Source organism: Nicotiana tabacum, chromosome 24, assembly GCF_000715075.1.
Source record: "Nicotiana tabacum cultivar K326 chromosome 24, ASM71507v2, whole genome shotgun sequence".
NCBI lineage: Eukaryota > Viridiplantae > Streptophyta > Magnoliopsida > Solanales > Solanaceae > Nicotiana > Nicotiana tabacum.
The window spans coordinates 85,043,494-85,059,087 of record NC_134103.1 but is presented as its reverse complement, the minus strand read 5'-3'; the positions used below and the strand labels follow the sequence as shown (position 1 = coordinate 85,059,087).

The 15,594-nt window shown below is 35.1% G+C and overlaps 2 protein-coding genes and 1 long non-coding RNA gene across 5 annotated transcripts; 1 reads left to right on the top strand and 2 right to left on the bottom strand.

Moving 5' to 3' along the window:
• Nucleotides 1-1,503: 1,503 nt before the first annotated feature.
• Nucleotides 1,504-6,198, bottom strand: LOC107799120 (interactor of constitutive active ROPs 2, chloroplastic-like). Of its 3 annotated transcripts, XM_016622197.2 has the most exons (5): nt 6,014-6,198; nt 4,801-4,854; nt 4,659-4,700; nt 3,660-3,837; nt 1,504-3,287 (listed from the first exon to the last, which is right to left on the bottom strand). In XM_016622197.2, exons 3-5 carry the CDS (start codon nt 4,676-4,678, stop codon nt 1,674-1,676), a joined length of 1,812 nt encoding a protein of 603 aa, XP_016477683.2. In that variant the 5' UTR covers nt 4,679-4,700; nt 4,801-4,854; nt 6,014-6,198; the 3' UTR covers nt 1,504-1,673. The 3 variants fall into 3 exon arrangements, with proteins under 3 accessions (XP_016477683.2, XP_016477682.2, XP_075103389.1); XM_016622196.2 differs by lacking the exon at nt 4,801-4,854; XM_075247288.1 differs by lacking the exons at nt 4,801-4,854; nt 6,014-6,198 and adding an exon at nt 5,249-5,968.
• LOC107799121 (uncharacterized) lies at nt 5,995-6,767 on the top strand. Its single transcript, XR_001651072.2, has 2 exons — nt 5,995-6,133; nt 6,217-6,767. It is a non-coding gene; the product is annotated as an uncharacterized LOC107799121 (long non-coding RNA).
• Nucleotides 6,768-10,988: 4,221 nt separating this feature from the next.
• LOC107799119 (mitochondrial import inner membrane translocase subunit TIM14-1) lies at nt 10,989-15,594 on the bottom strand. The gene is made up of 3 exons (XM_016622195.2): nt 15,454-15,594; nt 13,927-14,105; nt 10,989-11,462 (listed from the first exon to the last, which is right to left on the bottom strand). The coding sequence occupies exons 1-3, from the start codon at nt 15,454-15,456 to the stop codon at nt 11,306-11,308; spliced, it is 339 nt and encodes a 112-aa protein (XP_016477681.1). The 5' UTR covers nt 15,457-15,594; the 3' UTR covers nt 10,989-11,305.

Here is a 15,594-nt window from a genome sequence, read left to right as displayed (position 1 = left end):
GGTCATCTGATAGTGTATCATGTAGTTCATTATAAAAATGATAATTTTGTATCAAATTTATTTATGTTCAGGACTATGGTTTGCGATAATATAATGAATGTTATTTATAATGGTATTGTTGGGTATTTGTGATAGTTTTTAGAACTTATGGGTATAAGTCATGTTTCATATTTTTCCAAACCAAACTTCACCCAAAACAGATGTCCAAACACATTTTCATCTTCAAACCAAACTTCACCCGAATCAGATTTTTCAGAATAAATTTGGGAATCTATGGCCAAACGCTGGCTAAGTATCCTGAATTTTTGAGCTGCTAATTTGAAATTCAAAATTAAATGTCCTGAATTTCTGAACTACTAATTTAAAATTCAGGATATTAGATTCAAATTTTTGGACATAATTTTCGAACTTAAAGATTAAAAGTTTATAATTCAGGACGTCGTGTCCTGAAGTTTGAACAAATTGGCTAATCATTAAATATATTATAAATTGTGAATATATTTTAAACAATATGCTCAAAAGTGGCTACCTGATGTCATTTCCACTGCTTTGAGGCGTTTCCTCAGGCCCGCAGTATCCGGCTTCTATAATCGTAAAAATAGCACCGGGTAACCGCTTTTAGATACTCTCTTTAAGATTTAGCCAATTCTTTTAAAAGCTATTTAAAGTTTAGCAAATAATTTGAGAAACTTCAGATTGCCCTCGGCTTCCTTATGATTAGTTATAGTCCTTTGCAACTCTATCCACTCTATCCCGCTTTTGTAAGTTCCCTCTTAGCCATTCGACTTTCCAAGAGATATAATTTATAAGCTACCATATTGTGCATGTGATATGTTGTTTTAGATGAATTATAATTCATCTTTACATGAAATGTTAATATCGATTAATTAAAATCAAATTATAAGTTCATTAGAGTTTTCTATGACTTGTGTCCAATAATTATGTGTCACACCTTGTAAATGTTGTGTCCATCTTTATTCTTCTCTATGCTTTTATATATTTGATTATGTGTCTTTCATTACGCACACCTTTCGTAACAAATTTATAAAAGAGTTGTGATTGAATACTGCAATCTAGGTTCTGACACCTGACATCATTCTCTAATAAAATACGAGAGGAATAAATCTTAATGGTGGATCGAGTTTTATTCTGTTGAGATTAAAATTAAATCCTTCTTGATTATACAAAATGGGAGCATTGGCGTAACTGGTAAAGTTGTGGCCACGTGACCACGAGGTCACGGGTTCGAGCCATTGAAATCCCTGTGTACAATAGACCTTTGTGGTCTGGCACTTCCCCGAACCCCGCGTATAACGGGAGCTTAGTGCACGTTTCGAAGCGATGAATAGATCAAATTCTACTCTTAATTATTTATCTTTGCTTCATTACATTTGCAGATTTGTTGAAAATACTAGCGTACACCAACTACCATATAAACAGGAAATTGTAACCAAAAGAAAGTACAGCACTTACAACCTCCTTCGGAAACACACAGTTACAGTATTTGCAGATGAGATCATAGAGTGTTATTAATTTCCAAATAGCTATACAAAAATCCGCTAAGCGATTGATATATAGTAGATTTATTAACAAAAACTGGAAACATAAACTACACTATGAGTAATAGAGAAATCAAACAGTGATTATTTAATAGCAACCTGCAAGATAAGCTTCTACTTCTGGCCTTTTTTCAATAAAACACCAATCTTTTTCAACATGTTGCCATTCTTCTTCTTCGGCGAGTCATCATCTGTATCTTCAGATAATGGAGAATCCAGCTTCCCACCAATAGTATGGTAATCTAAAGAACCTGTTCTCTCTACATATTTGCCGTTGTTGCCGGTTGAAAGCATAGCTGCAGCTGCCTCAGCAGCTTTCCTCCACTGATCAGCTTGCACTTTTAACCTCCTCAACTCGGCTTCCATCTCGGAGTTAGCATTCTGTGCTGCATCCAACTGCTCGGCAACACGTGCTGCCTTTCGGCTACTTTCATCTGCTTCATCTGTCAAATGTCCTAACTTCATCAGAGCCTCTCTTTCTACACCTCTCGCGGCTTCTGCCACAGCAAGAGTTTCATCATTTACTTTGCTACCCTCGGTTTCCCTCTTCTTGATTTCTGACTTCAGCATCTCATTTTCCTCCTTAATATTCTGCAACTCTGTCTCTTTGTCCAATAAACTCGCCCGCAAATCTCCCAAAGTTGACTCTGATTCCTTCAGTACAGCTACTAATTCAGATTCTCTATCAGCAGACTGTATTTTCTCAACTTGCATATTTAGCTCCTTATTTTCGTCCGAAATGTTTTGTAGCTTAGCTTCTTTGTTCATCAGTTTCTCCTTTAACTCTTCCAACTCCGCTTTTGCAACCTTTAACTTCGCCTCCCATTCAGCCTCTCTCTGAACTGATTCAGACTTTGATTGTTCAACTAACTCATAAGCACTTCTAATCTGCAAAGTGCTTTGGATATATTCTTCCTGATATCTTCTTTCCGAAACCTCCAATGCAGTTTTCAGTTGGCTTACCTCAAGTTTTAGATTACTGAGCTCAGTTTTGAGTTCCTCGGCTTCCTCATTAACTCCGTCTGCAGTAACTTGAGCGGTTTGGAGCTCACTGACAAGTTCCTCCAATGTAGCTACTTGATTCTTTGACTGTTCTAATTCCAATGATAAGGATTTGCAAGCCTCCATTGCTTTTAGACCTTCCGAACGTAGAGAATCCTCGGTCATCTTTGCTACTTCCAGCTGCATCTGAGCTTTACTCATTTCTTCAAGTGCACAAGCCTCAGATTCTTTGCTATCATTTAGCTGGTTTCTCAATTTCTCGACCAATGTAAGGGTCTCCATAAGTTCTCCCCTTAAGCTTTGAATCTCAGCATAAGCTGATTCAGCGTGGCGAGCTTGATTGGCTTCAGAATCAGCCACTCTGTCCAATTGACTTTTAAGCTTCTGGATTTCATTCATGGCGGAAGCAAGAGCAGCTGAGTCATATTCGTGCTGCTTCTGGACAGCCTCGAGTTCAGATTGCCATGCTCGATCTCGATCTTGTGAGATCTTGCGTAGCTCCAGGATTCGAGCATCCTCAGAATCGGAGAGCTCAACTAGTTGTTTCTCGGACTCCTCGAGCTTCTCTGACATGGCTGCAAGCTGCTTCTTAGCTTCTTCCGCCTCTATTTGAGCCCTCCTCTTTAATGACTCGGATGAAGTGAGCTGATCCTTTACCTTCTTCAGCTCATCTTGGAGTTGAGCAAGCTCGGTTTCCAAGTCAGTAACTTTGGTTGGATGCTTCTTCTGTTTATACAAAGTACGAAAAATGAGCAAATTAGCAACATTTGAGGACCTCTAAGCGGGAAAAGAGCAACAGAAACAGCAGCATTAAGAATAGAAAGATAATTTTGTAAATTTGGATTTTAAGTTGTATAAGTAGAATATTTCCATCAAATACTGCTAGTACCTTGAACCAGCTAGAGTCAGACAGGAAACCAAAATAAAGAACAAAGTTATTTTAAATGGTTATTTTGAAGCATACTAGTTAAAGCATAAATGAACGTCGTAACTGCCAGTTTGTAAGAACGAGAGTTTTAACTTAATTGCACATATTTGATAGACTTGTCCTAGTTGCAGAAATTTTAATAAGCCTAAGCATATAAGTTTCTTCTTTACCTCCACCACTGGACTTCGTGGAGAACGGCGGCCAACAACTTTGACACCCCTCTCATTAGGTGTACTGGTAGCTGGATTTGGAGCTGACAATGAATCAGCATCTGACCCTGAAGTTTTAAGCTTTCGAGCTGTTTTTGGTGCTGGAGATTTCCTTTGTGGCACCTCCACAGAAATATTCCTTCAGCCAAATACAAGGACAGAGGTAATGATATGTTCAGACAAAAATCTAGTACTTGAAATATATGTGAATCGCCATCAGATTATTGATTTCAAAACCTCTATACAAAAGAACATTGCAGAATTGGCAAATAACATTCCTATTTTCTGGAAACATGTTGTGATCTGGTTTGAACTTGGAGAAGAATCACTCTTGTTATAGTATTCTATTGCTAGGACTAATATGTTACAGAAGCTTACATGTTAAATGGTCAAAGATTTTCATTCACATAATAGGTAATACGAGAGACGTTGAATCAAACTCTTTTCTTCTTCCCCTTTTTTATGTTATAAGTATCGAACTCTTTTGCACGAATGGCGCACATACTACAGTTACAAACATTGCTCTGAGACCTGTAGTTTGATTTGAGGTATAAAACTTTACTTTACTTCTAGGTACTTGGTAACTTCGTCAAGCCTGTACGCAGACACTGCTGCAGGCGTATCTGTAACTAACTTCACATTATTTCATGCATGAGGTATTACACTCCTTTAGGGTGCGGTCCTTCCCCGAATCCTACGTTAACGCGAGATACTTTGTTCACCGGGCTGCATGCCAAGCATGAGGTATTGTAAATTTGTAATTTATTTTATTCACTCTTTTAATCGATAAATCGATCTTCATATACTATAATCAACAACCAATGCTTTCAAAGCTCATGGAAGAAAGGGGAAAAAAATGAAACATGAGGAAGGCTTTTGAATTACATGTAAAAAGAAGATCAATAAATGCAGAGTGGGATACCCATAGACTACTGACAAATCTGATTAAATTAGAAATACCTTGATTTTGGTGTCTGCATATTAATTTCCTCTCAGCAACACCTGAAATAATTCAGAAGATTCCTTGGTTTAGAAAGAAATTTTATTAAATATGCAAATTTCAATCTACATCCAAATTAGAAACCAAACTAAGTAAACACACCATCCCTTCAAAGGAACTCCAGATACAAACTACCTCCACTACCACCAACCAAACCTACAATACAAGAGCAAGAAGCCAAAATACTAAAAAGAGAAAAAATGGAAAGGAAGTTTCAACATAAGAAAACAAATGTCATTATGTAAGCCATATCTAAATTCAATTCTTTTTTTTCCTTTTACTTCATTTCTACTCCTGTGCTTATACTGTATAGCAATAACACTTTTGGACAAAATCATATATGCCTAAGAAAATGATATTAGAACCACATTTCAAAAATATTTGAAAAGTCCCATTTAACATAGTAATCACTAATGACTTTATGGAACACTAATTAACACATAATGGGAAATCTTTTGTTGATTCTTTTTTTAAGTTTATAATATCCACATAGATCTCATAAAAATAACAAACAACAGTGTAATCTCATACGTGTGTACGCAGACCTTACCCCTATCTTGTGAAGATAAAGAGGTTATTTCCGATAGACGCTCGACTCAAGGAAAGCAAATTCACAGCTGTGTTGATAAAAATACGGAGATCTCATAAAAATAACCCACTACATAACGTAACAAGTTTAAGCTCTGCTAATATTTAGGCAAAATAAGACCTTATTTTAAGCTATCTAAACCTCCACTTTAGAAGCTGATAAGAAGTTGATTACTTTATGTACTTGTACTTTAACTTTTTTGCTGAAGTAAAAGAAAAACAAAAAAATAAAGAAATTTCAGTTCTCAGGTGATAATTTTTCTCAAAATAAGTTACTTATACTGAATAGATCTAACAAGTCTCGTTTTACTATCTAAACATAACAGAAAACAGAAAACAACAGAAGAAAAAAAACAGTATGGTGCACAAAGTCCCGCGTTCACGCAAGGTCGGGAAGATCCGCACGCGTGTGACGTAGACAATCTAACCAATGCAAGCATTAATGGCTTCTCCTACCGCTCATACTCGTGACTTTATTGAACTTTGCAAACCTCAAACGCCAACTTACACTTAAAAACCAACTAAAAACATACTCAAGGACTGAAGCTTAATTCTAAAGAAAGCAACACCCATTCAACCAAAAAAGAAAAAAGAAAAGAAAAAGAAACCAAAACCACATGAAAAATGAATGTTTTCAACAACCACTAGTAGTGTAGTACAACAAACACATGAAAACAGAGGGACAAACATAACCATTACAGTATAAAAGAAACAGTTTTGAACTGACCAGAAAGATCTCAGTCAAGTGAAAATAAAGCTTTCTAGTGAAAACCAGCAGCTGCTATCTTTTGCAAAAAAGAAAAACTCCAAGAAAATGCCTAAGGAGAAGAAGAAGAAGAAAGATCCAGTGAGTTTTCCAATTAAGTCACTGTCCTCTTTGTTTTTGTCTCTGTTCTTCACTTGTCTTATATATAGTTCTGTTTTTGTCAGGGAAACGAAGAAAGTGAAAAGATAGGAGTATTAGGAAAAAGATGGAAAGAAGTGCTGAATTGGATAATTAAATTAATACCCACTCTCGTGAAACACGCGCTTTAACCACGCTCTATTGGATGTTGTGGGACCCAAGGTTAGTGAATGATACCTCTCAAAGTTACCGAACAACAACCCAGTATAATTTCACTTGTGGATCTGGGAAAAGTAGTGTGTACGCAGACCTTACCCCTACCTTGGAGTAGAAAGGCTGTTTCCGATAAACCCTCGGCTCCATCCCTCCAAGAACTTTCCACCTTATTCTTGGGATGACTCGAACTCACAATCTCTTAGTTGAAAGCGGAGATACTTGACACTATAGCAACCACTGCCAAACAAAGCACTGAATTGGATGGCTTTCACTTGTTTTCTAGTCCAATGATAGTGACTACTCTACTTCAATCTGTTTTCCATTTTTGTTCTGTCTAATTTTTTATATTTTTTGGGCTTGTAAGTTAGTCTAAAATGAAAGTCAATGAGGAAAAATTACTGCTTCTTTTCTTCCTTCTTCATATTTGGTGGTTTTACATATGAATAATATTAGAGTAAATATTGGTGAATTGTTTTTCGGCATGTTTTTACTGTTTCTTTTTCGTAATTCTTTGTTAAAACTGTTGTGATTTTATTCTCAGTGTGCCGAAGGTCTATCGAAAATATTGCACAATATAGAGATAAGATCTGCGTATATACTATGCTACTCATACTCTACTTGTGAAAACAAACAATTTTTTTTTTATACCCACAATATTTATTACTCATTTCAAATCATTTTCTCAAATTCAATAAAATATACATCAATTAATATGGGTATCATGGTAATTTATGCACTTCATTTATTATTTCTTAAAGAGCTTAAAAAAATTAAAACGTGACAGTAAAAGTGAATCCGATGGAGTATAAGAAAAGTATGTTTAAGTCAGCGTAAACAAGTCCAGTCAGCATAGATAATCACATTCCTCGTTTAAATTCCTTTCAAGTCAACGTATTATGAGGATTTAGGATTTATCATGAATTAGGTAGTTTAACTGGCAATGTGAGCAAGCTCGCACTTAGTTGGAAAAAAAGGCACGAGCAAGAATTTAATATCATTATACAAAATTACTTGCATGTTCATTATATATCAGTGTTTAAAAAGACGTTTTAAAAAATTTTAACGTAAGGCAAGGCGTTTTCTTTTATACGGGGGAAGCGTAAGCTCCGAAATGCTGGGCGTGAGCCCCATGGAATTTAATTCTTAATATTTTATATATATAAAACATGTGCAGGCAGGGGCGGAGAGTTAGCATACGAGACACGGGTTCGGCCGAACCCAATAGAATTTGGTCCAAACTATATATTTGTCTTAAGAAATTCATTAAATATGAACAAATTATTAATTTAGAACCCAATAACTTAAATAGACTAATATCTCGAACCCATAAATTTCAAATCATAACACCGCCTCTATGTGCAGGAACATTATACCTATAACATGACTATAATTAGAACATATTTAGAGTTGTAAGAATGATACTCTATAGTTCCTAATACCCACAGACCTCACGGATCGAAATCTTTTCTAATCGCAATTTCTTTCACTTGCGCGGTTGACTTAATTACGCTAATTATGTGCAGTTTCGTTCTCAATAATTCGACAAATCTTATAATTACTTCAACAAAAAACTATAATACGGGAAATATCGTATAATAAAGACACAAAGCAAATAGAAATCAGTAGAAAGGTGACGTTTTAACACATGATGCCTATGATATATAGGCCAAACAAACTAATTAACTAACATTTTGAAAAATGAAAGGTTAACTAAAAAACATGTAATTTAATTTATTTGAGCCTTGAGAAACGATAAAGTTATCTTTGTGTGACTTATATGTTACGGGCCGAGTCATGAAAACAGCCATTAATGCTTGCATTAGGGTAGGATGTGTACTTCACAGTTCACACCCCTTAGGGTGCAACCCTTTTCGACTTTTCCGGATCCTACATGCACCGGGCTGCCCTTTTATGTGTGCAAGAAGACTAGAGCTGTTTGGTTTTGGAGTTTTGCTACGTGGCAAAAGATTCTTTAGAGTTGTCTCTTTGATTCTAAGGTACCAAAAATCCCAACAAAGATAAAGAGTTGGCGAAGAGAGGATTGCACTTGTTTATAGAGTTCGTTTCGATGTATTTAACCTAATTTGTGTTATCTAGAATCGTGTTTGTTGAAAAAGGACTTTCTTTGTTAGTTATGAACATTTTTTTTCTTTAATTAAATACTTAATATATGCATGCACCTAACTTGTATCTTCTTAAATGAATTATGCTTCGTTGTCAGTTAGTTATCAAGGTTTTAGTTTTAAAAAAGGATTTTTCCTTTTTTAAATTCATTAACCAAATATATGAAGCCTATTCAGATTTGTTGTGAAAATACAATATACCTCACTTTAGGTTTAAGTCAAGTATCAACTTTTAAGAAAGCCGCAACAAGCAAGTGAATCTCATTTATCATCAATGTACTATTGCATGATTTCTGTTATTCTTTTGAATTTCTTACTTCATGTGAAATCTCATAAGTAAAGATGTTTGATGAGGACTTGGCCATCTGTCTGGTAAAATCATAAAAATTTACACCTTTTTAAAAAAAAATTAATATGCTTAATCATTAAATATTTAACTAAAATCTTTTGTTTCTCTATTAAATGTCTCGCTTAATTAAATAAAAAAATAATATTGTATAGCCGTTCTCAAAATAATAGCCGAATAAATGTATATATATATAAATTTATACATTTTTATGACTATCGGATATAAATAATTTTGATTACGGACTAAAAGTAATTTTTGCCCTAATTAATACTCTACTAATTGAAGCTATTAGGACGAATAAAAAAAATACTTTTTATTGTTTTAGAACGTCATATATTATATTTCACAACAAATTTACTTTGAGAAAACAAAGGACTTACTCCACGCACTTCCCCAAACAATTTTTGTTAGTTAATGATTTGGACCCTGAAATGTGACATGGTATAATACATACACAAGACAAATCCAAATTATTGTTAAAGGGGACAACCTGATAAGTGATGTTACTTCTAGGCCAAACAACCTAACATTTTGCAAAATGACTGTCGAAATCAAAACATTATAATTAGTACTCACTAGCTAGGCATTTGCATGTGTGCAAGAAAGTATAGAGCTGTCTGGTTTTGGTGTTTTCTATGGCAAAAGATTCTTTAGGGTTTTCCCTTTTATTCTAAGGTATTGTAGTGTACCTATTAATTATGTCAAACTAACAAATGCATTGCATGTATTTGCATAAAAACAAATTACTATTTAATTATAACAAACACATTTTCACCTCATTTTATCACTTAATTATGATAAACTATAATTTTGTTTAAATATTGAATGTGTGTAAATTATTTTCATACTAATATCCCTCCCCAACTAGGGGCGGATCCAATTGTTTAGCTATGAATTCAATTGAACTCATAACTTTTATTATAGGCCTGTATTTTACAAAATTTACGAAAATTGCTGAAAAAATTGAGCTACAAACTCATAACTCAAACAAGATGATGGATCACTAATTGAAATCAGAATCTTGAACCCATAAAATTAAAAATCTGAATCCACTTATGTCCCCAACGTTGGGGGGGGGGGTAAGTTATTTATTCATACAGCCATATTTTAGCATCTGCATATATATGTCCTACCTAATTAATTTATTCTGGAAGTTGTGATATCTTAGTAAAGCTTAGTTGGTAAAGATGGGGTAATCTTTCTTTAGGGATATCGTATACCTTTTCTGGTTTTATTAGTTTGAACTTTGAACAACTATTTTCTTTAATTAAATACATAAAATACACATGCATGTGCCTATTGTATGTGTTGTTTAATTAAGTTATCATCTTTCATTATCAGTTGGTTGTCTAGACTTAAACAACAGATTTTTGTTATTTCTTTTTTTTTTTTTTTTTTTGGATCAAATAATTCATAAACCAAATTTATGAAGATCTAGTCAGAATTTGCGAAACTATCGTCAGATGATAATGGTAACACATACAATAGGAGTGCCAGAGTAAATGATTTCCTACCAAACAAAATGGATTACTGTTAAGGAAGTTGTGCGAGGGGTAAAGGGATAATTGCACATCTTATTCCCTTTTTAGCAAATTTTAATTTTAGTCCTTTTAATTTCAAACTAAACATTTTTAATCTTCAATTAAAACAGTTCTGCACTTTTGGTCCGCATATTTCCACACATGAGACTAGAGCTCTAAATTTGGCTAAGACTTGAGAGTAACCGTCAAGCGAATGAACAGTCATATTATCTAACAGGAAAAGTTTTGATTCTGCCCAACAACATTTAAAATTGCTCAATTTCATCCTCTATTTTATTTTTTGTCCATTTATACCCTTGCCTTAAGCAAATCATCTTGTATGTCCTTCTCATTAAGAGAAAACTGCAGCATGAAGTTGGTCCAAATTCTTTTAGAAAAAATGTTCAAAATTTACTCCTCAATTTTAGACTATGATTTAAAATTACTCTGATGTTAGCGCTTGCGTTATGGGTCAAGGATAAAAATGAAACTTTTATATAAAGGTAGGACAATATTAAATCAAAAGTCTAATAAAATAACTTAATTTCAAATAGTATAGCAGCAAATTTAACCTTTTTCCCTTATCTTAAGATGTCATGCAACCAATAGAGTTGGTTCACAAATTGCAGGAATCACTTCTAAAATGGAAGTAATTCAGAACTATCAGGGCTGTATAATAATAATCTGATTATTCAGCACATATGCTTGTTTCCAGCATCCTAACAAAGAAGAAACAAACTTCAACCATGAACTGTGTCATCAATTAATAAAGTACATATTAGCTTAATACTCCATTAAGCTTCTTCGCATTCAGCGAATGCGCACAACTGACAAAGGTTTCCCTTCTCCAACTAAGATACAGCTTCTTGGTCCAAAGAATTAATCCACTTCCACTCAAAATTTTAGTGTCTAGTGCCAGAAAGCATGAATTTGGAACTTCTAAAGCAACAAGGAGACTCAGCTGAGATTAAAATGCAGATCCGCTGTTCTTAGTCTTTCCAGTCAATATGTCTTTTGCTTCATTAATTTTTGAAGCAAGGTAGTGACTGCCCCCTGCATCTGGATGGTTGGCAACCATCACTTTCCTATGTGCCTCCCTCACTTTCTCTGGTGGCGTGCTTTCCCTGTTGAATGTGCAAATACTTAGTGGAAAATGAATTGATAATACTTTTCTCCACTTTAACAAGTATGGGAGTATATATTATTACAATCAACCAAACCACAAGCCTATAAGGGGGAGAGGGGAGATAGGCGACAAAGCATACTAGACCAAAAGTCAGGAAATGAAACCTGAGGGATAATAAGAAACAAATTAAATATGTTATTTGCCCATATATTCTACTACAAGCGGCATACTGATTTGAAAGCGGAGATTACCCCACATGTCTCAAATCATCTCCTCATAGCTCAAACATAAAGTACTAGCTGAATCTCATCATGTTATAAGAAGATACCAAAGCATCTAAATATGGCCTTCTTGGAGAAGATAAAGTGTTACTATCTATATGATCTATTGAAAGGAAATAGGGAAAAGAAGGGATTTTTCCACTTCATCTCAAAGAGATCACTGTAGTTGTCTTCGGTGCAAGAGCATCAAAACCTGATGCCAGCATGCACTTTTGACTTGTCTCAAAAGCATTGCTTTTTACTTAGCAACCATGTCAAACTAATGTCAATCTCAGAGACACTTGACCAAGAAGACTCCCGGGGAAAAAAGTTAAGGAAATGAAGAACCACCATACTTATGCTATAAACCATTTAATACATCTATCAGTCATGTTTCAAAAGATTGAGTAGTTAATCCTTCACCACCAGGGGATGCATATAATGTGATAAATGGGATCCCTCCACCCCTAACCAGAGGTCTCGGGTTTGAGCCTGGTGAATGGAAATATCCTGGTAGGGAGCGCTTCCCCCTTTAAAGGACCCTATGCGACGCGAATCTAGATTAGTCAGACTAATGTGTATCGGGTGTATCGGGTACAGGATAGTTTTAAAAAAGAGGAGTTAATCCTTCAAAGGGGCCTTTCCCATAGATCAGCTGTGATTTAACATCTCTACCTTCTTCTGATCTCGAATTTCAAGAATGCACAAGTATGGCTAGTTTGTATTTACGTTTAACAAAGGAGATGTGAGTTGTGGAAGGCTAGTGTATGGTTAACAAAGATACAAAACTATTACGGGAAGAAAGTATTAAATAAATAATTGACAAGTTCAATAGAGAAAACGTCACATCATAGTTTAGATTTTGATTAGTTAAAAAAGGGCAGCCCGATGCACGAAGCATCCCGCGTTCACGCAGGGTTCAGGGAAGGGCCTCACCCCAAGGGGATGTGATGTAGGCATCCTACCCTAATGCAAGCATCAATGGCCGATTCCATGGCTCGAACCCTTGACCTATAGGTCACACAGAGAAATTTTGAATAGTTAAATGAAACAAAAGAATTGAAGTTGAAGAGTCGTAAAAAATGAATTTAAACATTATCGGTGGAATAGTGTCAACATTTTGGGACATACCAAACTGAAAGAATGTCATATAAATTGGGATCAAGAGAGCAATATTTATTTATAACGCTTAATGAAGAAAAATAATAAATATTGCTAACTAAGATTTAAATTTAGTAAGTAATTTATTATGGTAAATATGATTATGCAAGAAAATAACAAATCTCCAAAATCCACAAAAGAAAACTCATTTTTCACTAATATTTGCATCGCTTCAATTTTGCTTCCTAGTAAGAAACATAAATTGACGTTTCTCCTGTTAATATAAATAGTATTCTGAGATAAATTAACATAAGCTAGAATGAGTTAGAGTGGTCAATATCAATGTGCAACACGAAAATATTAAATGTTCAAAATCTACCATCCAAAACTTGTTTTCACCATATGTCTGCATCCTTTAGCAAGGGACACATTGACACTACTCTTAATTATGTATAGTCATTATAATGTTATTTCTTATATCTGCAATGACATTATTGTGGATATACATCAATGCAGTACCATTAAAACGACCATAAGCCATCTCCCCATCTATGCAAATAATGAGCATCTTCAGATTTGTAATGTATTCTATGATCAAGCATGGGAAATCTTATCTGAATAAGACATGGAAAAAAAAGAAGGCATACATGTAGGCTGGCAACTAACTTATTTCCACGCAAGGAAATTGAACCAAAGATAAAGAATATCAACATACTTTGACAAAGGTTTCATCTTACAACTTTAGATCATTGCTTAAGTCATAGCAACATTGATACAATTAAGGTATAGGATATTAACAGTGTCACAGAGTAGTCTTTTGTCTTGGTGGATAATGGGTCCGCCCCTCTACCCTTCTCCACTTAAATACCAAGGCTTTTTTCTGCGACAGGGTTCGAACCCGTGACACGCGCCTTAATCACACATCACAAGCTATGCTCTTGCCACTAGACCCAAAACTCTGAGGGCATGTCAGATTAAAATGTACAAACTGCACAATCAAGTTCTTTGTGATTGACAAAATAGGAGGCCTTCACAAAAGATGATTCTGCACATTGCGTGTTGGAAATCCCACCAAGTCTTAACAAGAATGACAGAACATACCTGACTCCAAGAATAAGAGCTGCTTCCCTCCTCGTCATTTTAGGCTGAAAACCTCCTTCATAAAATTTACGCATTCTTGCAGTGGGTGGTCTGGCCTTGAATGCTTGCCAAGCTTGGATGCCATACCTTCCAGCATATGCAGCAGCAGCAACAGACAGTCCCACTATCAATGGTGTGGTCTGATGCACAGTTTGGAAATAAGTATGATCTCAATTATACTCGTTTAATTATACTCGTTTAATCAAACGCAAGAAGCAGCCTGTTTACACAATTACTACTGCTTAATTTTTTTTTTGATAATCAAGAAATTCGTGAGAACCAGTTGGCACATTGTTCAAGCTCAGGGAATAATGGGCATGCCCTTCTTCCCTTCTCCACTTAATTGCCAGAGTTTTGCATGCAGCAAGGTGCGAACTCGCGAAGTGAGCTTAACCCACACATCGCGGATTGCGCGTTTACCACCAGACCAAAGCCCTTGGGCTATTATTATTACTGCTTAAAATTCATGTAGTACATTTGACATACAGATAAGGCAAAATACTTGGGGATAAGACACGAAAAAATGGTAACTGAAGGGAGACAGAAAGGAAAGCAGAACTACGTGAAAGTGAGTAAAAGAATACGGGAAACTAAACATTTGAATGTGAAACTTGCATTTGAACCATTGTTCCAAAGGATATATCACAGACTAACTAAAACAAGTTTAACAACACGCAGAAAGTTTCTTGCAAATGATGCAAGTGAAGCACCTACAACTTACAACAAAAGGGAAAATGCACATCCAACAACAAATATGAAGACATTATATGAACAAATAGGCATAAAAATCATGCTATCCAACTTCAACACCCTTGGTCGAACATCAAGAGCCTCCCGTCTTTTTCCCACAATAAGGGTCTTTTCTCCATCCCGTAAAAAACCACCCACTCTGGGAACTTTTTCTATTCAAATGGGGTTAGAGAGCCCTTATAACTCTGCCATCAAGATTGGAAAAGAGTTATCTCAAATAGAAAGGAAAAAAATAATCTCAAACCAAACCTAACCTGAATATGACACTCAAAGAAACTTCAAATCTCTGTTGCTTGGGATTGGGAGCAATACTAGAGATCCAAAAATTACACAACATAGATGTTTTAGACATACAATAGTAAAAAGGAGTGAGCTTGGGAGTTGAACAACAATAACTACTCCTCAATCCCAAGCTAGTTGGGGTTGGCAGAAATGATACCCAAAGCAATAATTAATCCAATTTCACAGATTAAAGTCGAATTTTGGATGGAGAAAAAAGCAAAGCTTCAAACTTTTATCAATACAACTAGCAAAAAAAATCACAGATACATGAAAAACTACAAATTATCTTACGAACGATAACCCAAATAGAGAATATATCAAATAAGTAAGCAAATTGGACGATTACTTCGCAATTCTAGCTAAGTAGATATGTATGAGTAAAACAGGCAAAGATTAAAAATTTAATCTTTTTTCTAAAAAAGTTAATCTCTTTCAAAGCACAAAAAGATTCATTACCATTTTCTGCAGAGGTCTCTTTTCCTAAGGGCTTAAAGAACAATTCAGAACAAAGATGAGCTCATGGTACCTTTTCCTGCTAGGGTTTTGCCTCTGAAAAGCAACAAAAGATAGAACAGAAAATGGGGGAGAAGAGGAGAG

Bases quoted from the DNA above. Each gene is read 5' to 3' on its own strand.
- LOC107799120 (XM_016622197.2), bottom strand. From the start codon at position 4,678: ATGCAGACACCAAAATCAAG. The intron at 3,838-4,658 runs GTATTTCTAATT...ATTTGGCTGAAG, and splicing joins ATGCAGACACCAAAATCAAG to GAATATTTCTGTGGAGGTGC. The intron at 3,288-3,659 runs GTAAAGAAGAAA...TTGTATAAACAG, and splicing joins CACGAAGTCCAGTGGTGGAG to AAGAAGCATCCAACCAAAGT.
- LOC107799119 (XM_016622195.2), bottom strand. The intron at 11,463-13,926 runs GTATGTTCTGTC...CACATTCAACAG, and splicing joins GCTCTTATTCTTGGAGTCAG to GGAAAGCACGCCACCAGAGA.